The following is a 27,234-nucleotide window of genomic DNA, read 5'->3' on the forward strand; positions in this document are numbered from 1 at the left end:
TGATTTATAATGAGGTTCGGGTTAGCACAATGGGATGCAGAAAGAAGAATGAGATGGGAAAAATTAGCGCTGAATATGCTGGAAGATATGGAAAATAGAAATAGAGTAACAGAGAGAGCAAGGATGGGAATTATACACACAAAACAATACAATATCCTGAAGTGACCAAAAGAAAGAGGATTAATATGAAGAGAGGTTGAAAGTATCTTGCGATGGCAAAGAGGATAGAATAAAGGCAGAAAAATGGATTAACAGAAAGCATGTGTTAAAAAGAGCTCATAGAATTAAAAAAGAAAGAAAGTAATTTTCTGCAACTAATAAAGTAAATTAGAAGCAATTTGAAAGTAGCTCTCAGAGTGAAGACTCCTTGTTTGCCTCTTTATAAATTATATAAATTTTATTTTCTAAAAGTCAAGAAACCGCATACTTTGCCGAGAAATATTGTCTCCAACACTAGTGTTGTCCTCAGATATGTTGTCGCTCACATCACTTATATAAGATTCATCATCAGAAGCCTAATGAAGAAAACACTGATTATTATTATTATACTGAAGAAATAAATGCTATTGTCATAAATTCAAATTCCTTATAATCTTTTGTTTTTTTAGATCCATCCTGTTTGCCTGCAAGCATTCTTCCCATTCAATAAAACATTGATAGCTGCACAATCTGTGGTGAATCCCCCTCTTGGCAGAACAACAATGCAACAATTGCTAAAAGAAAAAGCAGCAGAGAGATTTGGAAAATTATAGCATTTTGCTGCCATCTTATAGTTGTTTTGAGTTTTACAGGTCAGATATGGTAGCCCTTGTTTTATTTAGCATTTCAGAGTGCTCAAATAATATGTACAGTATATTACCTTAAAAACATTTGCAATAAATTAACTGATATGATTGCCTTCATACATGAATCACTGGCTGAGACATATATGTTTATGGAAAACATCAACAAAGCAGTTAATACTTGTGAATCATAGACAGGCTATGCCATGCTCATTTTCCTAATTAAAATGAAGCATCTAGTACTTCGACCTCACATTACATAAAGGTGTTCTAAATATAAATTGCACTGCTGAATAAAGATTGTTCTTCCTAACCTCATTTTCTGATGAGCTTGCAGATAGAAGCACTTCTTGGGCATCAAAAAATTCAGAGACAGATTCGGACATGGAGAGCCGGCTCTCATTAGAAACTTGTTGGGAAAGTGGGAGACTGACATGGATCTGTTCACCTGTCTATAAAAGAAAAGCATATAGATGAATTCTGCATACTGTATAGTGAGAGCCTAAGAGCTTATACAAGCTACGACAAAACAAAAATCACACCAAGCCACGGATAGATGCACTGCTTCTTTTTTCACATTTCTTTCCCGCGTACTGAGAGAGAAAATAAAGCAGAGATGGTCCTGTAAACCTGCCCTGTATCTAGCAAATTCAGAATTTAGTTGAAAAGGAGTCATATTTTCAGGATGCACTCAAATCTTTCTGGTACCTGGAGAAAGAGATGCATTACTTTCCTCAGGATAAGTACAATTCTTAGTACGTTTACACTGCACTTCCACGTGTATTGATGAGTGTTGCCACAAAATACAGGCTGGCTAGAATTCAATTCATACGCAGCCAGCCATTCCCTCAAAGAGGGAATTCTATTCTTGCCCACTGTCATTCAACATTTTGTGATCAATGACTATGTTCAATTCTCAATAAATTATGTTTGCTGGATTGAGTATGCTAATAACTTCTAATTCTTCAGGTCTCCAGTTTTGATTATAGTCTTTTTACCACCCTGCTCTTAAGTGTGCTATTAGGAAAAGCAGTGCTTGTATTCTATTTACTGTATTTCAAGTCTTCCCTTTTTTTAGGATAGGTCATATATACACAGTTTTATCTTCTCAATAGGCAATTTTAAGGTTCCCCTTGGAAAGAGATACTCTGCCATTCAGGCTTGCAGTATGGATCTCTTTTATTTCATTACTTCCCATTGCAAAGGGTATTCCATTAAAATAACACTTGTCTATTTACAACAAAGCTCAACAAACATCATTAAGAAGTTACTGCTACAGGATAGGAAGGCCTGAGAATATAGGAAACGTGATTCCTGCAACCCGAGAAAATGAGAAGTTGTCAGATGCAGGAAATTTTGTTTGAAAAGAGGGGTAGCAACTTTAACAAGTGCCTAAATGCATCTGCCTTGATTCATACTATGGAAGAATTCTAACTTCATGCAATAGAAGTAGCTTCGAATGAAAGATACAAGAAAAACTTTTGTTTGCATTGAAGGGTTAACCAACAAAATGCATGGGAATGTAATTAAAACGTGACATAAAATGCAAGTGAGAGAGGAAGAGAGACACCATAACTTTCAAGAAAAGGAATTTGAAAGAAAAATAAATAATGAATAGAAACTTTGGTGAAACCAGTAAGCATTATCTTCTCGTGTAATTTCTTAAAACTAAGTGAAGTTTTACATTTTCTAACCTGGAAGGTCTCCTGCTCAAAAGGAGAACAGGAAAGAAAGATCATCAACTGAACAGATATTGTTGCAATACTAATTGGTTTATCTTCCATTTTTTTAAATCCAAAGCATAAGATTGATAATGCCAAATGATCAGAAACAGAAAGGAAGCAGACAATTCTTACCATGGATGGAGTAGTGGGGTTACTCCGAGGATCTATACTGATAATGACTAATGCTTTTTTAAACACATTTTAAACTTGTTTTTAAATATCTGGAATTGGACAAGCCGAATAAGGTAATTGACTGTATGGACTGACCAGGGTGGCCAAAAAATGGCAGAGAAGAACTCTAAACCCCTTTCTATAAACTGGGTAAGAGGATATAAAATGGCAAATGTGTTTCAAGAAATGTTAAGTATAAAATAATATGCACCAATGCCAAAAATTTTAAGTTCACGACACTGATGGCCACTGAATACACTGAACTGGCAATGATGAACCAGAAAATATCATTGGATCATAATGGGAACCAGAAATAAATATATTTTTAGTTTTGAAAAAAAAAAGTAGTGGTTATGAATAAGTTATGATACAATGAAAGTAGACAGAAAATATATAATATTTCTCTCTGTCACGAGTGTTTCCAGGATTGCTGTGGCTACTTGCCTACTCACAAACAAGTATGGTTTCAATCAAGCCATCTCCTGTTTGTAATTACCTGCAAGCCTTCCCCGCCCTAGTTAATTGCAGGTTAACTCCCCATATAAGCAAGGACCTTTTCGCTTGCTACTTGGGCCTAGACTCCTGGTTTAGGCCTAAATGCACAGCTCCTGCAGGAAGCTTAGTGCAACGCCGCAGATGGGAGAAGAATGCAGATAAGGACTCCAGACGCCATTGCAGAGAAACTCCCACGGATGCTTGCCTTTTGCTGTTTTGTAGCATGCAAGCTATCATCGGGACTGCTGTTGCTGGACCTTTTTCCTCCCACAAGCTTCAAGCAAAGTTTGCTGTTTGAACTGTTTTTACTTCAGGTGACTTTTAGCTGTGAAGTTTGTGCTGCCCCTACCTTGATGATGTATCGACGCTGAAGCTGCTTACCTTCATGTTAGCTTTATTCTCTTGTGAACTGTTTCGGTATTGTGGAGAGGAATCTAGGGAGATAGCCTTGCTTCACATACCCAGATAAGACTTTGTTTTTATGCTTTCTTAAAGACATAGTGCTTTTTAAATGTTTTAAAGTAAATTATATTTTTACACAAGACGCCTCTGTCAGAATTATTTCAGTCTCAGTGTGTTTACTCATGAGCTGGTTCACAGTCCGGGGTACCCTCAACCCCATTTCATAACACTCTCTCATAGCACAGAAACTCAGAAGCAGATTTAGGAAAAACAAATGAAAGTCTGTCTTCACACAGTATTTAAATGTATAGAATTAGCCATCCTAAAATCAATAGCTAATCACTAATTAGATGTCATTGAGTTGATGTTAACTCTTAACAACCACATGCATAAACATTCTCCAGGATAAGCCTATAGCTTAGTTATAATTTTTTAAAAAAGATATTTAGAAAATTAATGGGGAATAAAATTACCAGTGGCTATTAAGCCAAGGAGCTTTAGGACAATCTTAGGATCATCTCTGAAGATCAGCTACAGAAGAACATGAGTAAAAAAAAAGCTAAATATTCACAGGGTCCCCATAGTAACTTGAGAACAGGCTGTTGTACTATATAGGTATTTCATATAAACTGGCATGGCTCTTATGTATTTACATTCCAGCTGCATGTTCAAATACTGACTGAATGAGGTTGTCAAACATTCTATTCAGCAATTTAAAGTATGGTTTTTCCAAAGGGAATTTCCCACTAATTACAGCTTATTACTTTCACGAATGCAATTAGAAAATTATTATCTAAAATGAGTTTGTCCCACTGCTTGCCAACCATAATCATTCAATCATTAATGGTTATTAGCAGAATTTAACTATGGTAAGTCCATTAGAGCAATGCCAAAGTCTTACCTCATCAGGACTAGGGATAATATTTACACTGACAACCTGATCACAAAGAACAGAGTCTGAGTGTATTCTGTTCAAACGACTCCTTAGTTCAGCATTCTGGTTGAGAGCCTTAAAATAATAAAATTGAATATTTAATTTCAATTGCACAAGAATAGTAAAAAAAAAAAAAAAATAGAGCCAAGCTATCTTCATATCCTATAACCTGGCCAAAATATAGTGTTATTATATAACGTACTGGGAAGGATTCATTTTCAAAATTAACATCTCTCTGCTGATCATAAATGCTACTTCCCAAAGATTTCTTTACTTATTATGCATTATTGCAACTACAGTATCATGATCTTTCCCCTCAAGATTTTATTACTGGTGTGAGGCTATGATGTTGAAAATTCCCTGCTAGAAATCCATAGTCCTTCACACTTTACATAAGTCTGAGACTATGAGTCATCTGATGGGATATTGGAGGCATCCAGTGGTGGGATTCAGCCAGTTTGCACCACTTCAGGAGAACCGGTTGTTAACTTTCTGAGCAGCTTGGCAAACTGGTTGTTGGAAGAAATCATTAGGGCAGAGAACCAGTTGTTAAATTACTTGAATCCCACCACTGGAGGCATCCCTTTTCTATAGCTGCCCTAGCCCTTTGGAATAGCCTCCCGACTGAGATTTGAGAAAACCCAACCATTTTACCCTTCTGGAAGGCCGTGAAGACCTGCCTCTTCCTCCAAACATTGGATTAGGGTTCAGGTTTAGCCTGAAGATTGAGACCTGATTGGTCAGACCCTGATAGGAAGGCTTGCTCTAGTTTTTATTAGTTGTTGTAAATCATGTAGGTTCTCAATGTGAGAGAAAGCAGCCCATATGAGTTCAATAAATAAATAAATAAATAAATAAATAAGCATGCATGCATGCATAGTTTCCAATGGAAAGTGATCTGAATATATTTACTTGCTTCAGTAAGCAAAACATGCACTTAATAGAAATAATACTTATAATAATGACTGCTGTTTGTAACTCTTCAGTATAACAATACTTATTACTGATATTATCAGTCATAATCTCTCTCTCTCCCTCCCTCCCTCTCTCTCTTTCTCTCCCACTTCAAGTCAATCTTGACTCCTGGCAACTGCCTGAACAAGGGCCTGCAGTTTTCTTGGCAAGATTTAAGAATGGTTTGCCACTGCTATCTTTCTAGGGAGTAAGGGACTAAATAAAGATCATCAAGTTGGCTCTGTGCCTAAGGCAGGATTAGAATTCAGTCACCCCATTTCTAGCTTGGTGTCTTAACCACGACACTAGATTGGTTGTCATACTAACATTATCTCATACTATTGATATATATTTGTAACAGAATGAAAATACTCTCCAAATAATCATAAGCTTCTATATAATGGGATAGAAAAAAAAGCAATAAATTCATCTCCTGAGCTGCTTTGTTTACTATAAATTAGAAAACACACATTTTAATATTAACTGTTTAATGTTTAGTTAAGCAAGCTAGACAATCTATTAAGCTGAATTCTATTCAGCTACAGAATATAATTCACCAGAACATATCACAATGAGGGGAAAACAGAATGGGACCATGGAAATTTTGGTAAACATTTTGATGATCAAAGAAAGAGAGGAAAAGATTAGTAAAGAAAAATATTTCATTTGCTAACCCTGATTCTTTTCTATTTTTAGAAATGTTTATGTTCTTCTACAGAATGAAACTCATAATAAGTAATGAAAACTAAATGATCAGAGAACCATAAGATGCCAGACTAGAAGCAAAATTGTATGCCATGTTACTATGATTTTATCTTTAAACCATAATAAAATCATTACACGGCAATAAAAATGCTAATTGAGTCACTTAGATGATACTGTGACCAGAGGCAAAAGAATAACATTCTACTAGATATGGATTATTTCATGAAAGGCTTTTTTTCTTCCTCACTTCTTCTTTCCCTATTTTCCTCTCTATAGAAATTGTTATACTAGGAAAGGAGATATTCTAGAATACTGGGTTTCAAGATATCCTGTAAGTGCTAATCAATAAACATTATAAATAATTTCCTCCTCCTTGGGAAGGAAAAAGAGTAACTAAACAGAAGAAACAATATTATCTAATCACCTCATGAAAAAAAAAAACAATGAATAAGCCAAGATAAAAGCCCTATTTGGAATTATTTTATAAATTAAAACATGACTTCTAATAGAAAACAGTAACAGTAAAACAAAAATGAAACACAAACTATAGTTAATATCAATATTAACTGAATTGTGAATTTATATGTGGATGCTACATAGATGTTAAGGCAAAACTGAGGAGATATCAATGGGATTGTGTATGCCTTACTTCCATGCAATGTATTGTATTTATTACATTACACTACATTACATTTCTTTATTGCAAGTGCAGATTTTATTTAAACAAACTAATCAAAAGGAGGGAAGACAGGAAGTCTACACCTAAGTATTTGTGGATTCTTCAATGGTACCTTATCTCTGAAATACTCTCACTTCTTCTTTGTCTATTATCTTTGAAATGACCTTCTCAAAAAATGCTTGGCAGATACCTTCAGTATAGTTCCAAGATCAGGTCTCTTACTCTCCCAGGCAGATAAACACATTTTTATGAATACTTAACAACTTTTATTGCTACTATTATTATTGTGGTTTAATGCTGATTAATTGTCCATGCTATAGCAGTTCATGAGTTCTTATTTTGGTTGCTGTTTTTTAATATTGGTCCTTTTTAAAAAAAACTACGTTTTACTTCATTCAAAGTAAGTGGAATGAAACAACAATACATAGCCTAGTGTGATATATTATGATCTAAATTACAAAAGGAAACAAGGTCATGTTAGGCAATCATAGAAACATTGCTGCGCTCCATAAAGACATCCATTTCAGCTGATATCTAAATAGGCAGATATCAGATTAATCAAGGCAGGCGTAGGCAACATTAAAGTCAACATTTAAAACATTAAAGCTCAATCTCAAGACCTTCTCTTGTTATGCAACTAAAAAATGTCAGATTCCCACTGAAAATTGATAGCATCGTTTTTCAGATGAAATTGTAAACCTTAGGATATAATTTGGGGGTGTTAGAGGTTTCTTTTTCTTCTCCATTAAAAAAAATGGAAACTATTGGACATGATGTGTCATATTAGTTTACTTAGCACCTTATCCTCCCAGCCTAATAGATTTAAGGGATACACAGGAAACAGAGTCTATCACATTAACACTTCTCCATAGCTCCCTTTACAACTAAATACATGCGAGTAAGAAAAAAGGAGATTAAAGAAATGCTTGAAGTGGAACTCTAGGTAGCAGACAAACAGAATTAAAAATCAGTATAAAGTAAAATGTTAATATCAGTATGTTTTCCAGCACAAGCAATATTAAATTGATTTATCTTATACACTAGATTGAAAACACTAGGAAGGAAAAGAAATCACAGGCATTAACTTTCTATTATGTTACATGGAAGCATACAAAATTATGGAAATTATTGCTCGTCCTACTTTGTATTCTATTATCTATTAGAAAGTTGCTACGTGTCATGTGTAATTAGAACCCCGCCACACAAATTATAGCTATTTCCAAAAGCCAACATTTATTTTCCTATAACATTACCTGAGAAAGTGATTGTCGGAGACGTATCATCTGTGTGTTGTGTGCTGTGAAATCATGTTCTGTTACCATCTGTTTCAGCTTTTCCTTTTCTATTGCTATACTGTTAAATGCAGACTTCAAAAGAGAATGTACTGAAGAAGAAACAAGAATGTCTTTGAAAAACACCGTATTGTTTTTGAATGCAATTATTGAATGTAAACATAATATTAAATCTAAACATTATGCATGAAGAAAAGCACTGATGGAAAACGCTATACACGTAGTCCTTGGAAAATTCTGTACAGGTAGTCCTTGAATTACAACAGTTCATTTAGTGACCATTCAAAGTTACAACGGCACTGAAAAAAGTGACTTATGACCATTTTTCACAATTACGATCATTGCAGCATCCCCATGGTCATTTGATCAAAATTCGGACACTTGACAACCGGTTCATATTTATGAAGGTTGCAGTATTCCAGGGTCATGTGATTACTTTTGTGACTTTCTGACAAGCAAAGTCAATGAGGAGGCCAGATTCACTTAAGAACTGCAATGATTCACTTAACAACTGTTGCAAGCAAAGTCATAAAGTGTTTCACTTAGCAACATAAAAGTTGAGCTCAATTGTGATCATAACTCGAGGACTATCTATATACAAAACACCTCTTTAGAATACTTTCACAACTATGTCCCCAAAACTGAAAAGGGTTGACAGCATTTCAGATATACACAGCATGAAATAGTGATTTTATATTCTGCTCTTAAAAATGTTTCAGCACACTGTGCTCTCTCGCAGCTCCTATTGATAGACTATTTTGCTTTTGAGTTTTACTACAATGACAGTCTCAATAGAACAAAGGCTTTTTTTAAAACATTTAGATTAATACTGCTGAAAGCACTGCCACAGACTTGAGAAGTTTCGAGAAAACTAGCTGCTGATCTGATGAAAAACACACAAGTGATAACACAACTTTTATGCTGGTGTAGCTTTCTATTAGTGTATCTATTTTGCAGGTTAGCTATAAGGATTCTTTGAAACCAATTCAGGAAGAAAAAGTTTCTTAGACATCTAATTCCATCTGTTTACATTTTCACAGATGAAATGGCCAAACCAGCAGCAGCGCCCAGTGGGATACGCACGCACTCACCTTTCTGAGCCATGAGGCAAAACTCTTCCTGAAGTTTTATGTAGTCTGTGGAGCTTTCCAAAGGATCCGATACAGGAGTGGGTGGGGTCTGAAATTCGATGTCTGCACAAAGGTTAGGATTAGATGAATGTAGTCGAACAGGAGACATTGTAGCACTGAAAGGAACCTAAATTGAAAATCAACAGATAACTCCAGTCATCACACTGACTCCATGAAAGACTAGAAAAACCTTATAATACCTAAATCATTTCTTACATTATTTTAGGCTTTATTATTATAAATATTTACAAAGTGTTTTTTTTTAAATTGCCTTCCTGGTAGAGGGTCCTTTCTGATTTCTAACAGAACTCTGCTCTTCTATTAACTGAACTGGAATTTACTTTTCAAAGTATCAGGTTAGAATTATTTTATTTTTGTATTATTTTATGAAGTTCAAACCATATCCACACAATTAGTAGCATCCCTCCATCTCTAAAAGATGCACAGTTTTTGGCTTGAGTATTAATGTATTGGGCGAATGAGCCTATCTTAGTGATTGAAATTTGTATCACTCATTTTTGTTTTTTGTTAACTGAAATAATGTTCTTTTTATCTCCATACACATGCACTATTACCATGAAAATGTTCCTTTAACAATTGCCACCATTTTTGCAAGTGACTGAAGGTGATTGAAAACTATATCGAGTTATTTTTTTAAAAAAATAGCATTATGGTGCTAGTTGTTTGGAAATTCATTTTTAGGTGTGGATGCATTGTAGGACTGTATATGACACTGTATTTAAGCAGTATTTTACTATTATCTTAATAGTATTAATATTACAATAGTATTAACAGTAATAACATTATCTTAAAACATAAAACATGCGTTTAGATTATTTAAACAATATTTATAAAACAAAGAAGTGATAACAACAGCACCCTTTTACAAACATCACACAGAACATGTACTAGATTGTGAGATTCACATAATAGAGTGCTCCACATTTCAGAACCACATGTCATAAAAGATATGGACAAGCAGCATTTATGCAAGTGATTATAGTGTGTGAACTTCCTACAAAACGTGAGTAAGCAAATCATGGAATTCCATCAAAAATCCTCACCTGGAAGCAGTCCAGCACTTTTGTTTATTTTGCAGCGAGTGCCAAAGTTAGACTCCTTTCTCTCAAATCAATGCTGATGCTTTTTGAACATTAATTGAAAAATACTTATGCTACGCAAGGAATAGATACAGTTTTCAATACACAGACAGAGCTAACACTTATAATATGTGCAAAAGCAAGAGTCTTCCAAAGACAGCAAAGTGCAACAAATCATATATTGGAGAGGAAGGAATAAAATAGTGAATTTTAATCAATACTTTCCGGAATTATTCTGAAAAAGCAGATAAGTGAATGGTGGCATTTTAGATATATATTATAATTCAATTAATGGTTTCAGTACACACTTAAACAGCTCAGTAAATTAAAAAAAGAAATTTAGTTAAGATTAATATTGAAGGAATACATCTCCAAATCATATACTATTTAGCTACACTGTTTTGGTGTCTAAATCGGTATAATTTGAAAATATACTGTAGTATTTTTATTTACACTAGCTTTCCTCCAAAATTCATGCTAACAAAATGTTCTTGAATTCAATCCTTCATAACTTGATGGTTTTCAATAATATCTGGAGGGCATGATCAAAAACTATCCTACATAATGCTTAGAATTAAGATTCTCTGAATATCTCAAAAGGCCCAGTATCGTATGCCATCTCACTTTTGATTATTTTCTAAAATATGTTTGCTGTACATACAATAGTGGCCAAAATTGTGGAAACCTTTTGGGAAAAGTGTGCTTTTGAGGTTTGATGGCTAATAACACCACTCTTTTTTTTTTTTTTTGGGGGGGGGGGGGGAGGTTCAAGATAACATATTCCACTGCTGGAATGGCCTGGGAATAGCCCAGACCTTAACCCAATTGAAAATCTATGGAGCCGACTAAAGAAACTTGTTAGTCAGAAGCGACCCAGCAATAAAACCCAGTTAATAGAAGCAATCATTCAATCTTGGTTTCACATTATAACAGCTGCAGAACTAAAAGACTTGGTTCACTCCATGGGAAGATGTTGTAAGGCCATAATTCATGCTAAAGGTTACCCAACTAAGTATTGACTGACATGATAATTTTTGTATATCTCATTTCTTCTATGGTGATAATTTTTAATATCTCATTTTTTCTACGTGTTTCACTTTTCTTCTTTATACTGTAACTGCTATTCTTATAGCAAATCCTTCATAAAAGTTATTGCATTACATTCTTGATTAAATTATCTTTCCATTGATATATAATTTTATGGTACTACTCCAAAAAAAAGTGGTGTTATTAGCTAGTTTTAGAAAATACACTTTTCCCAAAAGGTTTCCACAATTTTGGCCACTACTGTATATAAAATGTACATCGAATGTGTAAATTTTAATACAACACATATGTTCAATTTTGAGATATATCTATAAATCCTATCCTAAATATGTATGCCATCTGGCATGCTCATAAAAACAAACACACTACAATAATATACATGCTATTCCATGGTATCGACATGCACAATGTAAGTAAAGTTAGATATGTAATTAATTTTATTTTAAAATTTACTCCAATTCAAATTGCTCATGTAATTTAAGGACCAATAATAGAAAAAATATTACGGAATACAGCTGTGCACACTTTGAACATGATACCAATGGGGTTTTGATCTCACATAAGTGCAGCCTCTCTCTGCTGATCATTTAAGGTACCCCATTTAAATATCTTCTCTATAAGCCTGAAAACGTTATGCTGTTTAAGAACTGAAAGAACTTTAATGTGTAGATTCTTTTATTCCTTCACAAGACATCCTAACCTCTCCTTCCTAAGAGCTTTCAAAGCTCACCCTGCCAATCACCCAAAAAAAAATATTACATAGTCTTTTGAAATAGTCTGAACAACAGCAACATAAAAAGTCACAATACTCTATATTTCAGTAAGATTATTTCATTTTCCATACTATTGGAAACTGGACTAAAATAAAATTGTTACCAAGTTTTTAAAACCTGGACTGAAATTCTTATTTAGCTAAACTATCATTCTGCTATGTTTCTTTCCTCTAGGTATCTAGTTATTCTAACTGAAAGGTTAAGTTTCATTTAAGCTATTATCTGGAATCCCATTTACATCAACTAAGTTCCAATATTTAAGCCCAAGTCCAGCTGAAACTGAAAAAAACAAGAGGAATTTGCAATGTTATTGTCACATGCACAATGGATAATATTCAACTAGATATTTCCTACTGTAACAATACTTTCCCAATTGTTTTCCTTGGAGAGAATATAGAAGAGAAATGTATGATTACACTGACAAAGAAATCTAGATACCATCCTGAGGTATTAGCACTGAACTGTAAATCTTTCCAGGGAAGAAATAAACTAGGAACTTCTCTTCAAAATGGAAGCAGGAAAGTGTTGAAAATTCACTTGTATAAATATCAGGGGTGAAATCCAGCAAGCTCTGACAGGTTCTAGAGAACCGGTAGCAGAAATTTTGAGCAGTTCGGAGAACCAGTAGCGGAAATTTTGAGTAGTTTGATAAACCAGCAAATACCACCCTCTGGCTGGCCCCAGAGTGGGGTGGGAATAGAGATTTTGCAATATCCTTTCCCCAGGAGTGGGAGGGAATGGGGATTTTGCAGTATTCTTCCCCTGCCATGCCCACCAAGCCATGCCCACCAAGCCACACACGTCCACCAAACCGGTAGTAAAAAAAATTGGATTTCATCACTGATAAATAGGAATCATAGTTTGAATAAACTATGGGGAGGGGGGAAAAAACTTATAAGACTGAGGGCTAGGGCAACACACCTTGCCTTCAAGAGGCTTTAAAAACACGTCTCCAACATGGAGAAAGCATCTCTTGCAATGGCTTCCTTTGACGATGATAGGAGACAAGGACAGAAGAAGTTCACACGAAGTTAACTCATTCTCTGGAAACCTCTGGGGGAATACTGGCACTCCATAGACCAAATATTTATTTAGTGTATGCTCTTTTGAAAAGCTAGGATCTAAAGAGATGCAGCAGTTCCCCTATCAAAGAAACAACTACTAATATTTTTAAGATTGAAGATTTTCTTAATCTTGGAAATTTGAAATCAAGAAAATAACTATATTACCCAAGGATCAGAGAACAAGAAAAAAATGCCACTTATGAAAGCCCCCGTTTGCCACCAGAGCATATTTATACATCCAAGGGTACTTTGAATCCTTACGTTTTTGGAGTGAGGGTCACTGACTCTGAATAAATGCAAATCATACCTGAAAAAATCTAATTAGGCCAGAGAGCAAACTATATCTACCTCATTTTTAGTTTTAAATATTTATTTTTAGCACACATACAACAGATCGTTATAAAGTAATTCTTACATCTGAATACAGATATGTATGTAATTATTTAAAACCAGTTGAATATGACTATTTCGAAGCTGACCTCTTTCTAACAAACTAGGCAAGAGGAAGAGAAGAGAATAAATTTTATATAGTATCTACAAACTGGACCAATGGTGGAATAAAGGTGTTATAGGATATTTATCCTTTCCTCAAGGCCCATTTAAAATGTTTGTTTGCAACATTTATATTTAGCTTTTAATAATTTTTTGAAAAATTACTTAAGTTCCATAATTTGTGTTCAGCACCATACCACTTCTAAATATAAGTAATCCTCAATTTATGACCACAATTAGCCCAAACTTTCTGTTGCTAAGCAAGACTGTTATCAAGTGAATTTTGTCCCATTTTATGACCTTAAGTTAATAACATGGATGTTAAACGAATCTGGCTTCCTCATTGGTTTTGCTCGTCAGACCCCAGGACACTGCAACCGTCATAAATACATGCCAGTTGCCAAGGGTCCAAATTTTGATCAAATAATCATGAGGATGCTGCAACGGTCGTAAGTGTGAAAAATAGTCATAAGTCACTTTTCTCAGTGCCACTGTAACTTCAAACAGGCACTAAACAAATAGTTGTAAGTCTAGGACTACCTACAATTTCTGATGTATTTGGTCAGTCCAGCTGCAAGCACAATTCCAATTCTTATTTTTTATGTTGAGAAGGATTTGGTTGTATCAAAGGTAATTTCCTATTAAATAAGCCTGCTTGAACAAGAAGTCCAGTGATATGTACAATAAACAGGTAGTTCCTCCAAAATGACTTTCTTAAATGTCTCAAATTTAAAATATCCTATATATGGAAAGTTAAGGAGGGAGGAACACTTTTAAAATTTTCTTGGCATCAAACCTGATCACTGCAGTATCTTACTTCGTTAGCTGATTTTTAATTTTATTAATATTGTTATTTTAAATCACTATGTCTTGCTTTTGTCATTTGTAATATTCTACTGAATTGTTTCAATTATCTAATATTCTGTTTTACAGTGCTCATAATGAAATAAATGTATTTTATATATTAAGATGCTAATTAGCCACACAGTCACTTGTTACTTTAAATATCAGAAAATCTCATTACAGAAGTCTCAGGCATTCTTTTTTTTTTTTTTTTGGCAATTCAGATTCATGAACTGACTGTCCCTTGGTAGTTGCAGAACTCCTATCAAGGGAGTCAAATGTAAATAATTAAATATCTTCTCTTTGAGCTATTGAATTATGTTTGCACTCTTTTACTTCCACTTATTCAAATTAACCCAACTTTATTTCATTGATTAATTAATTGATTGGTTCTTCTTCTATTAGATGTCTTAGTTCTTTAAAAAGAAAAATAATAAAATATTAACAATAATGGTAGTAATATGACTTTTTGAGAATGGAGCAGAAATGAAACTTATCTAATAATGTAATATAACAAAACATGAAGGAATTCCTTAATGGAGCTAGTACAGAAATTTTTTTCCCATTAAAAGAACCAGTATGACTTAAGCAACTGAACTGAGAACTAATGCTACTCAGATTTCATTGAGGTCACTCCAAAATGAGCATCAGAACTTGAATAGCCTTTTACTAATATTCATACAGCCTAGTATGTGCATGTATGTGTATTTGTGTGTGTAAATACAACATATGTAGGCACTTGGTAGTTTTATTATCACTCCATTTTAGCTCATTTGAATTTTTTGGAGAGGGGGTTATTTATATAAAAAAAGGCAGGAGAAAAACAAACAAACAAATACATTTTGGATATATATATATATATCTTCAGGGGGAAAGTGGATTGAGCAATTATAATAAGGTCATAATAATTCTGGTATTAAAACTCTTTCTCAGTAAGCATCCACATTTTAAATATATATTTATGTGCATGTTTGTGTGTGTGTGGTTTTCTAATTATACATACTATATAAATTTAATAATTTATGAAACTCAATCGCCTGGCTATGTATTTCTCTTTTGATTGTTGTTTTGGTGGTGTTTAAAATCACTATCCAAGAGGAAGCAGAATAATTTTTAAAAGGAAAAAAAAATATTTACAAGCAACATAAAATTAAATTAAAATTTCGAGGTAAGCATTAGATAAATGAATGCTTCATATCAAATGTCAGGTATAATTTTCACACCATTAATAGGATCAAATCAATAATCAATAATTAATTGAAATGGCCAACATGTCATGTTAGAATGAACATTTCCATCAAGTCTTAAAACTTCTATCCTCACTGAACAATTCAAGCAGAAGCAAATGTATTAAAGCTTCAAGTTAAGAGAAACCCAAATTCTGAATGTGTTACAAGTCTATATATAAAATCATTATTTATAAATGTTTCCAATTTGAATTAAATTCTATGTTTGACTCGCTTTTCAGGTATGAAACCTCTGTATTTTCCACAACTTAACTTTGCCACTCTTCTAGAGAGGGAAATTACATGTAGTGATTTGGTATTTTTTAAGCCTTTCTTTCTGTTTAGCTCACAAAATTTACTAACAGAAAAGGGGCACATAGTCTGGGGTCACAAAGACTAGGGGGTCCTCCAAAATCTTGGGAACAGTCCCTCCACGTGTTGCTCCTAATTGCAACTTTTGCAGATGTCACGGCGAAATCCTAAACGCATGAGGATGGAGCATATTCATTATACTTAATTTAGTCTACATTTAATTTAAATCAACATTTTTCTTTCTTTCACTCCAGCCATTGATCAGTTTGACCCCTGTGTTGGAGGGTGCTTCCTAAAATGTCATTCAAAGGCATTTTAGTTGGGTCCCCAACTAAACAAATATGATGCATCCCTCCCATAGGTGGCCATGCATAAAAAGAGTTAATTTCTGTCATGGGAGAGGTGAATGAGACTATGAGAGGGAAGGAGCCAGGCTACTCTTCACCAATATAATAGCCACGGTACTATCAACAATTCCTGGCAATGTTATGTATGTAATGCTTTTTACATAGTGCTCATAATGAGCAATCCCATGGCTATAAAACATAAAAGAATTTAGCTCAGAAAATAGAAATACAACCCTTACGTGAGAAATGGCTATATAAACAATACAATTTACAGTCCAGTCAAACTGAAGGCTTTTTGCTAGAACCACATTTTCTCTCTCCAAAGTCAACAAGGTCTAAAGTCCATGAAATTTGGCTAGATTTTGTAGGGTGCTTAAACACACTTCTGTAAATTCCTATAAATCAGAGCTTTATGAGCCCATTTGTATTTGTATATAAATATGTTTGTATTCCACCACCATCCCCCCTTATGTGACAGCTCTAGTTTTCCAACCTTGCCCTCTAAACTTCCCCATGGAGACCAAGCTCTCCATATGGTAAGTGCATGTTCAAGGTATACAGTTTCTCATCTTTAAAACTGGAGGTGCCTTGACTGAGGCGTCCACTCACTGTTGTAGCCACTGCTGCTGCTAGTCTCTGCCGGCGCCGTGCAGTACCGAATTGGCCCTTCAGCGCAGTCCCTTCCTGACAGGGAACATGAAAAGAACAGGGAAGCAAAAAGAAGGAAGAAGAATGATGGAAGGCAAGAAGGAGACAGATGATCAAAGAAAGGAAGGGTTGATTTTTAATGGAATATTCTTCCTAAAAATGCCAAATTCCATAACTCTCTGAACCTAAACAGAGACTGTCTATCTTATCCTACATCTACTGTACGTGTGAGGAAAGGAAAATTATTTTCTTCCCTCAGGTAAGATAATTAAACTAAATGAAATTGCATTGCTTGTTGTCTGGCCAATTAAGGAAGTAGGTAAACAAATCATCACATCTAGCTATAATTCAATATTGCCACTCTATGAGGAATCATCAGAATATGTTGGTAAAGAAGAGCGTGCTTTGTTTTGTCATATGCAATAGAAATTCAAAATATTTGTTATGCAGCTTTCTTAGTACCATCTGACTGTGGTCAGCTATGTCTAATCATTTATTATGAAAATAATTTAAAAAAAACAGGTATGGGATGAAAAGACAACAAAAAACTAAGAATGTGACATTCAGATTATTTACTTTGTATTTCTAATACAATCACCTGGAATGCTGCTTTATGCTTTACAGGTTAGCAGGATGGCTACAAGAAAGGGTCAAAAAAGCTAAGATAGCAGCCACTACCATGCAATTCAGGCACTGTCCTTTTTACATGTATCATAAAGACTTTTGAGTGTATGATCGTGGCAGCTATCAAGACTTTTTGACCTCTCTGCAGACTTCCTGCAAGTTAGCTAGACAAAGTAAGCTCATATTTTAAGGTTTTCCAAATTGGCTATTTTCTACAATCAACCTTCTGTAGATTTTTACATTATTAACCTGTCTGTTCATTTCCTTTCAAAACTATTCTACATCCCCCATCCCCAAATAACACCAAACATTATATAACTAACTGTATGTTTCATCTACCAAAGGAGTGATGATTTCAATATTCCATCTAAGATCTACTGTAAAATTACCATTCCACAGCATGCAGCAAACAGTAGTTTTGCAGGATTATAACCAATTCTTTTTAAAAGCCACACCACAACTTTGTATGTCCAACTGATAATAAGAAAAGATACATAACGTATTCCTACTTGGATAGGAGGCTTCCCCTATGTCTTCGAAGCTTTGTTCAAGTTAATTACATTTTTTTTCAATCCAGAAAAAAGGGAGTAAGATTTAAGGTTGCACAAATCTTTGCTACATTCCTTCTGCACAGTTCTTTCATTTTATTCCTGGATGGTATGTAATATGAAGCAAACAGACTTTTATTCCTACACTGGATGTTTCCCTTCAGCATTTCTTGCCTCTGCAGCTCTATCCCTATAGGTCCTCAACAATAAACCACTGTTTAAGTGAAGTAGAGATAAGAATCAGAAGTAACTGATGGAGGTTGTGGGAAAACTCTGAATACAGCCAAAACTGATATTGAGTACAGTAGTTAGTACTATATTTTAGGTAATGAGGACAGAAAATAGGAACAGACAAGAGAGAGAAAAATTCACTTCCATTTTATACCAGATATGATTTAAACAGGTGTAGTGGTATGGGTGGCCTAGAGGTGGAGCTCTCTCCTCACAATCAGGAGGCTGTTGAGTTCAATCCTAGGTAGAGGCAGATATTTTTCTCTCTGTGCACAATGAGAATATATCTGCTGAACAAAAACTCCGCATTGGCGACAGGAAGGGCATCCGGCCAGTAAACACTCAGCTCCATTCAGTTGCCCAGACTCCACCCCGCAAGGGATTGCGTTACAAGAAGGTGATGATGATTTAAACAGATGCTAATTATATCTAGGAACCGTTCTATTATGAGCCACCCAAGAGAACTAGTCTATTACAATAGGAGAATTTTGGAATTCTTTTCTTTTTTAGAAGTCACATATCCAAAAATAACTGCATGCAGCCTCTAATATATTTTTCCTATTTCAAATGGTTTTCATAATTTAGCAGCAACAATTTAAATTGTTGCATTAAAATAAAATTTGTGTCCAATTCTAAAGGGTAATGCTCATCTCCAATTCTCAGCTGAGGGAGCCAGCATTGTCCAAAGACATTTCCATGGTGATGTGGCAAGCATGACTATACGCCGAGGCGCATTGAACATTGTTACCTTCCCACCGAAATGGTATCTATTAATCTATTCACATTTGCATGCTTTCGAATTGCTAGATCAGCAGGAACTGGGCCAAGGACAGGCGCTCAACCCTGTTCTACAGCACTGGGGTCTTAAGCCCTGGCTGTCAGCTTTTCCAGCTGACCAGCTCAGAGTCTTTAACCACTAAGCCAATGCACCCCCCCGTCAATAAATTATTATTATTAAATCAGAACAGTCTTGCAAAATTAACATACTACAAATGTATTTATTTTTTAGCACATGGCTTATCATACATGGAAATAGCAATATATATTAACATTTTATCTAGATTAGCAAAACCCAATAAAATATAAATGTTAAAAGATCTATGTTCAAATACCAATATCTAGGTAATGTAACTATTGAAGCGCAGCATCATTTATATTTTAAAAAATCAGATACTGGGCTGGTTTATGTTCTCTGTTTACAGGCAGTTACGATGTGATCTATAGTTTGACATGGGGCCCCTTAGTCACACTAAGGGGAGGGTACTCTGCCGTAATTATACAGAGCATCCCTCTACATTAGAAATAGAAACAGTGAAATTAAAATTTGGATCCAGGTTTTCAGACCAATCCTCGTTAATCCTATATATATATATATCACTAAAATATCAATTTACATAAAAATACAAAAATAAATACTGCAATTTTTTTTTTTTTGTTATTTAATGTTGGTGACTTGATAGAAAAACAATCCGTCAGACTGTTGACTGTTATTCTAAAATCTTTCCACGTAATTTCAAAAACATTACATTAATTCCAAAATGTGCAAATTCTATAGGTCTCTGAATTATACCTTCTATATGGGAAAATTAAAATAAAGAAGTCACAAAGCAATCTAAGCAGAATTTTTGAAAGCATGGAATAATTTTAGGAAAATCCCTTTGAAATTTCTGCTATAAAAACAACAGCTCCATCACTGAAGTCCTGCACTTAGGCAAGAAAACCAAATATACAGCTATAGAATAGGTAATAGCAACAGCAATAGCACTTAAGACTTTACAGCCCTCTCTAAGCAGTTTACAGAATTAGCATATTACCCCCAACAATCTGGGTCCTCATTTTACCGACCTCAGGATGGAAGGTTGAATCAACCTTGAGCTGGTGAGAAGCGAACTGCCAAACTGCTGGCAGCCGGCAGTCAGCAGAAGTAGCCTGCAATACTGCATTCTAACCACGATGTCACCACGCCGCCACCAATATCTGGCCCAATAGTAGTAAACTGTTGAGAAGGATCTGGGTGTCCTAGCAAACCATTACGTAAATATGCGCTGGCGGTGTGCTACAGCTGCCCAAAAAGCCAATGCAGTCCTAGACTGCATCAACAAGATCATGAGAAGTAAAACAATCTAAATTTAGTATTCCTTACACAAAACATTAATTGAGATATATAAGAAAACCACTGCTATATAAACACTTCATGCAAAGCATACCACAAACACAAAGATAGTGTTTAGATAGAACACACGTTCTCTCTTCTAACTTCAGAAAGAATACAATGGAAGTCATGATTTCTTTTTTTTTTCAAGGAAGAAAAAAAAAATATCAATATGTCCTGTACACTTATAAGCAGTTATCATTATACCTATATTATTGCTCTAAGCAGAAACCACTTATTTTCAAGCTTGCAATAGTCTCTTTGTGAAAGTAATGCCATTTTAAAAAATGTGAAGATATCCCACTTCACTCATAAAAGAAATGTTTATGAAGTTGTTAAAGTGAATTCTTCCATAAATAGTAGATTCTATTTTGCCATATTGCCATTTTTGCTATCAAGGTAGTATCAACAACATAGCATAGGCTGTTCATGTTTCTCCTCCAATTTTAAAATCATGACATACTTCAATCCAGCCACCCTTATTATATAGTCAGCATACAGATTGAATAAATAATGGAAAAGTGCATAGTCTTGATTTATTCCTTTGCCAATCTTGAGACAGTCTGTTTCACCATGTTCTTTCTGCACTATGGCTTATGTGTTTATGAAATATAAACTATGGTTTACATTTCATAAACACATAAAAGTAATAGTCTTCTTTGGTTTGATCTCCAGTTGTCTATTCCCACTGTTTTTGGAAAGTCAGTCAATGATTCTCATGAAGATCTTCCCAATGACTGGTAAAAGTCCTAAGTCTCAGTGGCTTTCGCATTTGCAACTATTGCCATTTTCCAAAGCAGCGATTTTAATCGCTCATTTCCATGCAACGAAAACCTCCTCTGACTGCCAAATAATGGGAAACAGTGAATGTAGTCATTGAATTACATTATCTCTACCAACTTTGAATATCTTGGCTCTAATTCCATTCATTCCAGCCGTTTTACCATTTTTCAATAGATTTAATGCTGTTTCTATTTCATTAAATCCAGCATCCAAGTCCTGATTTTGTGGGGCTTCAATGAGCAGTGGACCTACTGGTATCCTGCAAAACCTCATGTTTGTATAGTTGCTGGAAAAAAATGATCTCCATCTTTGAAATTGTTCATTTGAAGATTACACATACCCCATCTCATATGTATATATAATTGTCTTTTCACTACTTGTTGAATTCCCCCCCCACACACACACACACATTAAGGCATCTAGGAAAACAAACCTTTGAGCATCTATACAAGGATGGTTTCTGATACAATATCGCTTTTGAGTACATAAACCTTGCACACTGCTGCTGTGTGTAACTGCTCTGTAAGTATGGCGATTAAATGTGATTTCCCAAAATATGTTCACACCAGGAGTGAAATGTTACCGGTTCAGGCTGGTTCAGCCGAACCGGTAGTAAAAAATGCTACAGATTCACCGAACCGGTAGTAAAAAAAAGTAAAAAAAAAAAAATTCTGGCAATCAGCTGAGCTTTTTTTTTTTTTAACTTTTTAAGCATTTTTTTACTACTAGTTCAGGCAAATAGGTAGTAAAAAATGCTTTGAAAAAGTAAAAAAAAATGGCTCAGATGATCGCGCAGCACAGCTGTGATTGTTGAAACCTTTTTTTTACTTTTTTAAAGCATTTTTTACTACCTATTCACCTGAACCGGTAGTAAAAAATGCTTTAAAAAGGTTTTTAAAAAGGTTCCCAAGATCGCATGCCACAGCTGATTTCCCCCCCCTCGCTATTCTACTTACCTTCCCAAGCCTCTTTTTGGTGTGTAGTGTGCATGCGTGTGCAGCATGCATTTGATGTGAACTGCGCATGCATGCACTTGGCGCACATGCACAGCCAGCAGACCGGTAGCAAACCGGTTCATATTTCACCACTGGTTCACACACAAAATAGACACATATATTCAACATGTAACTTATCATAGTGTCTTTATGCTTAGAGGAGAAATGATATGGTTACCAGATCAAGACTGTAAAATCCAAAGAACCGCTAGATCAGGGGTGTCAAAGTTGTGGCCCGCGGCCTGGATTCATCACGCGCTGGCCACATCCACCCCCAGTTTAGCGAAGAGGAAAAGTTGTGATACATCACGTGATGATGACACAACTTTGACACCCCTGCACTAGATGGAAATAAAGTTTTATAGTTATCTGCTACTTTCCAGTGGTCCTTTGGATTTCTGCAATGAGGACTGGCAGTTCTAAGAAAGGACAAATAATTACAAAAATAATTTGAGCAGCAGACCTTAATTTTCAATTTTAAAAAATATATCAACAATTAAATATCCAGTAATTCAAATTCAAGTTAATTTTATGTCTTATTATTTTTAACAAATACTTAACCAAACCATAGTTAAAACAGTGAACTCAGTACCTGAAGCTGTATTTTAGCATCTTTGCTCACACTTTTTGTTCTCCATCTTCTGGTGACACGCTTGTCTTTCTTATCTACACTGTTAGCCTATGTTATAAAATAATTAAAGTAGTAAAGCATTGGGTTAAAGCTGACAAAGCTGACACGGACAATACTGCAAAAGTTAGTAACAAACATCGAGCATTAGTTGACTGCCAAACATAAGCAAAGTGCTAATCTATACATTATGGTACAGATAAAGCAAACATGCCATTAAAGACAGTTTCAAAAATAACAATTGCAGGACAATTCTTCAACCATTTACGATAAAGAATTCTTTCTAAAATTGGCTAACTAGGATAATTCCATTTCTCTTTTCAGAACAGTTCTTAACACGAAGAACAAAGAACAAAAGGGCAACTGAACATTAAATTTAGAACAAAATATGCAATTTAGGTTTAAAAATTATTTCAGTTGACGCTCTTTAGAGAACCTGACTGTAATAATGAATAATTCTGCATCACCTTGTGTCATACTAGAAGTTCATATACTGAGAATGATATGGCTGTTAGCAGAGAATGTTCATACAGAATATTTCAAATGCAAAATAGTATAAGCGAACATTATTTTAATAATTTTTAAAAACAATTTTATTTACCTGCATATCTGTGAAACTAGGTGCTGACTGAGTTCTCTGAAGTATTTCTAAGTTCTGAAGAATTTTACTGAGTTTTACAAGATTTGATTGACAATGTGCAAGATCTGACAAAAAAAAAAACAGATTTAGAACAACAAAAACTTACTTTAAGATTTTATTTTCTAGAGAAACACAAGATAATTTTCTGAAATGACAACATCTGAAACTCCCATTCCCCACTAACATTCCATAAAGGAAAGAAGATGATCACACAGTAAAATCCATAAAGTTCATGCCACATTATGCTAACAGATTTTGGACTTCCTTCTCTATTCCACACTGCTGTTAAAATTTCTTCCTGCATGTCCCCAAATCTTCTCAGAATTAACTTCGCAGACTGGTGGATATCATGAGGGCAAATTATTCCATATGCAGAACAGAACAATTTATGTGCTAGCCTAGTGGAAAGACCCATTGAAAAAACTGCCTGGAAACACTCAGAGTTTTGGGAAGGTTTTTATTCTTTGATTCTTCTATCTTATTAAACTGTAATTCAAGGCAAATGGTGGGAACATCCTAAAATTCATTTTGGCTTATCTTTAATCCTTACAATTATTATTTCTGAGTTAAATGATAACTATTTTAAAAAATTTAAAGGATACATTGAAGTAGAAAGTATAAAATATGTTATTATTACCTATAATATATAGAAACTACAGAATTTTCAGCTCTGTATTACAGATATACATATTACATAGGAAATATTTGTAAGTAGAAGTTGAGCACTTTTAACTATAAAATATACTAACATTAGGAAAGATTTTTGATTAGTCTCGAAAATCTGAATGTTGATGGTTCTTGGAAAAATGGCATTTAATTAAAAAGAGGGGGCTTCATTTTAGGTACAGCCAAGGGAGAATTCCTATATTTTTTTGCTGCATAACATACAATAAATACATTTCCATCATAGCTTCAAGCTCTATTCTGCATGTAGCTCTATCAGTAGCAGTGAAGATTAAAGGAAGGAGGTACTGACCTTCTGCACACTTGTCCATCTCCTCTGATTCTTGCAACCAAGCAACTACTTTACTTTGGCCAGTAGTACATGTTTCAGGTAGACTGCTACTGCAAGGGATAGACGGTTGCCAGGGGAAATTATTCTGTGAGACCTAAAGAAAGATATAGCCACATATATGCATATACCTGTGAGAATTCTGGGAGAAAAACTGCCTGTGATAAAAATAAAGTGATAATTGTTATTCTCTTCTTTAAAACTTGAAGCTTGTATATGTCTGACATTCTAGTCTAAATTAAACTTAATAAGTATTTCAGTAAATGTGGTACAGGTAGACCTCAATTTACGACCACAATTCAGCCCAAAATTTATGTTGCTAAGTGAGGAATTTGTTACATGAGTTTTGCCCCCCTTTACGACTTTCGTTAAGTGAGTCATTACAGTTGTCAAATTAGTAATACTGTTGTTAAGTGAACCTGGTTTTCTTATTGACTTTGCTTGTTAGAAGGTTGCAAAAGGTGATCACATGACCCTGGGACACTGCAACCGTCATAAATGTGAGTCAGTTGTCAAGCATCAGAATGTAAATCTCATGACCATGGGAAATGGTCATTAAGTGAACTGTTGTAAGTCGAGGACTACCTATACAATGTAGATTCCTTTGTTGAGTGTGTTCTTCTTTTCAGTGTTAGTGTTACTCATATATAACGGCATCCATTTTCATTTGCATCCATAATGGAAGAAAATGAGTGGATAGCAATGTTGTATATTATAAAACAACTATGTATGAACTGAAGGATGGTATTCTTCCTGATCAAAAAAGATTATACCTTAGTTTCCAGCACTGTGGCATTAGTAGCTGGTGAAGATTCAGTGGTGGAAGTTGAAGGGAATATGTGGAAACTGGCATCCCGTGGCGATCGTACAATCTCATTCTGACGATATAATCTATGATGGCGCAACTTGGACACCCAAGCATCAAATGAATCCTGGGATTTTACCTAATTAAAAGATCAGCGTGAGTAAGGAATCCAATAATAGTATTTGATCTTCCTTTTACAGCAAAACTTGAAAATAAAAATTAGTAGAAATATTCCTTACTTTTAAATGATAGATATGCTCCTCAGTGTCAAGATCTATCCTACGTGCTTTCTTTTTAATTGACATAACCGATAATCCCACATCTATGCTCCCATGAACCTTCCCTTTCTGAGTCTGAAAAAAAAAGAAGAGTAAACATATGGACATTAAGAAATAAAAGGCAAAACTGGTAAGTTATTGGTCTTTAGAATGAACGGACAGATGTAAAGCTTTCTGGGATATAATGCAAGGATACATAAAATAGCAAAAATAAGAAAAAGTTGGGAAGACATTATCACATGCTGCTTATCAGGACGGGATTATTATGTAAGAAGCGCACTGCTTTTTTCCCCACACATAAATATCAACATTTCACAGGCTGAGTAAATAAAAGATGTGGAATAATTATGTATAAAACTATTTTAAGAACAAAACCAAGCAAATGACAGATGTTTAAATATGAGAATGAAAAACAAGCCTGTGGCTACAATTGAGATAATCTACATATACGCAAAAATTACACATGTAATTTAAGTGACATTTCTATGACAGCTACTTTCACTGCTAAATAAATAAATTCAGATTAACACTGGCTCACCTATGTAATAGTAAAAGCTATGATGATAAAAAATGGCTAATATAACTCTGGCAAGATACATCATTCGTATGCAAATGCTACATCTGTAAAGATCAATTTATACTGATAAATAATAATAGAGAGTTTCTGCCCTCATGAAAATTTGTACCTGTATAAATTCCAAAATAGGCCCGAAGGCGCAAACTACATAAATAAGCATAGTAACTTCTATTTGTCATCCATTGTACACATATTTCAGAAATAACTGAAAATAATGTTACCTAAATAGTTAACTCCACCTCTGAACAAAATATTGACATGTTCTAAACCAATATTCCCTTCCCGCGATTATACACAAAGGGAAAATTAATTATAATTTAAGATCGCTTTTGTGTTTTATGAGCATTTTGTGCTGAAACTCTTGTTTTATAAAATAAGTAACAAAATGTACTTAATTCTAATATATAGATATAGATATAGATATAGATATAGATATAGATATAGATATAGATATAGATATATAGGTAATGTATGAAGGTCTAAAGATGCAACAAAAACTAAATTCATCTACAATACTGTAGGCCTTGTTTGTTTTATACTGCTGTTTATTTAAATTGCTAGATTATGAAGTTTCAGCAATAATTATTTATTATTTTAATGTTTTTCTAGGCTACAATTTTTCCAATGTTTATATAATTACTGACTTGTATTATTATGGTAAAAATAATTATTTTATTATGGTCTACAATCACCTTATAATTAAAATAAAACAAAGTTACAATTTAAAATCTCTAACCGCTACTTATTAGTATGGTAAACCCTTGATTTACCAATCTTCATTAAAAATTGGTTCATGAAAGCAATGGAGAAAATTCATTTACTGTTTTATGCATCCCCTTTG

The 27,234-nt window shown here is 34.4% G+C and overlaps 1 protein-coding gene across 2 annotated transcripts in view; it reads right to left on the minus strand.

The window, feature by feature from the left end:
• OSBPL6 (oxysterol binding protein like 6) overlaps positions 1-27,234 on the minus strand; it is a 54,943-nt gene that overhangs the window by 17,570 nt on the left and 10,139 nt on the right. The window contains exons 5-15 of one of the 2 annotated variants that reach the window (XM_070931864.1): positions 25,778-25,891; positions 25,507-25,677; positions 24,698-24,830; positions 23,683-23,786; positions 23,046-23,132; positions 17,082-17,156; positions 9,230-9,395; positions 8,100-8,230; positions 4,476-4,583; positions 1,097-1,234; positions 428-515 (exon numbers count right to left, since the gene is read on the minus strand). In XM_070931864.1, coding sequence (XP_070787965.1) covers positions 428-515; positions 1,097-1,234; positions 4,476-4,583; positions 8,100-8,230; positions 9,230-9,395; positions 17,082-17,156; positions 23,046-23,132; positions 23,683-23,786; positions 24,698-24,830; positions 25,507-25,677; positions 25,778-25,891 — 1,315 coding nt within the window. The remainder of the gene's footprint in view (positions 1-427; positions 516-1,096; positions 1,235-4,475; positions 4,584-8,099; positions 8,231-9,229; positions 9,396-17,081; positions 17,157-23,045; positions 23,133-23,682; positions 23,787-24,697; positions 24,831-25,506; positions 25,678-25,777; positions 25,892-27,234) is intronic. The other variant, XM_070931938.1, reaches the window with a different exon arrangement.

The sequence above is a fragment of the Pituophis catenifer genome, unplaced genomic scaffold (assembly GCF_029215685.1).
Source record: "Pituophis catenifer annectens isolate HBS135680 unplaced genomic scaffold, rPitCat1.0.hap2 SCAF_1, whole genome shotgun sequence".
In the NCBI taxonomy this organism is placed as follows: domain Eukaryota; kingdom Metazoa; phylum Chordata; class Lepidosauria; order Squamata; family Colubridae; genus Pituophis; species Pituophis catenifer.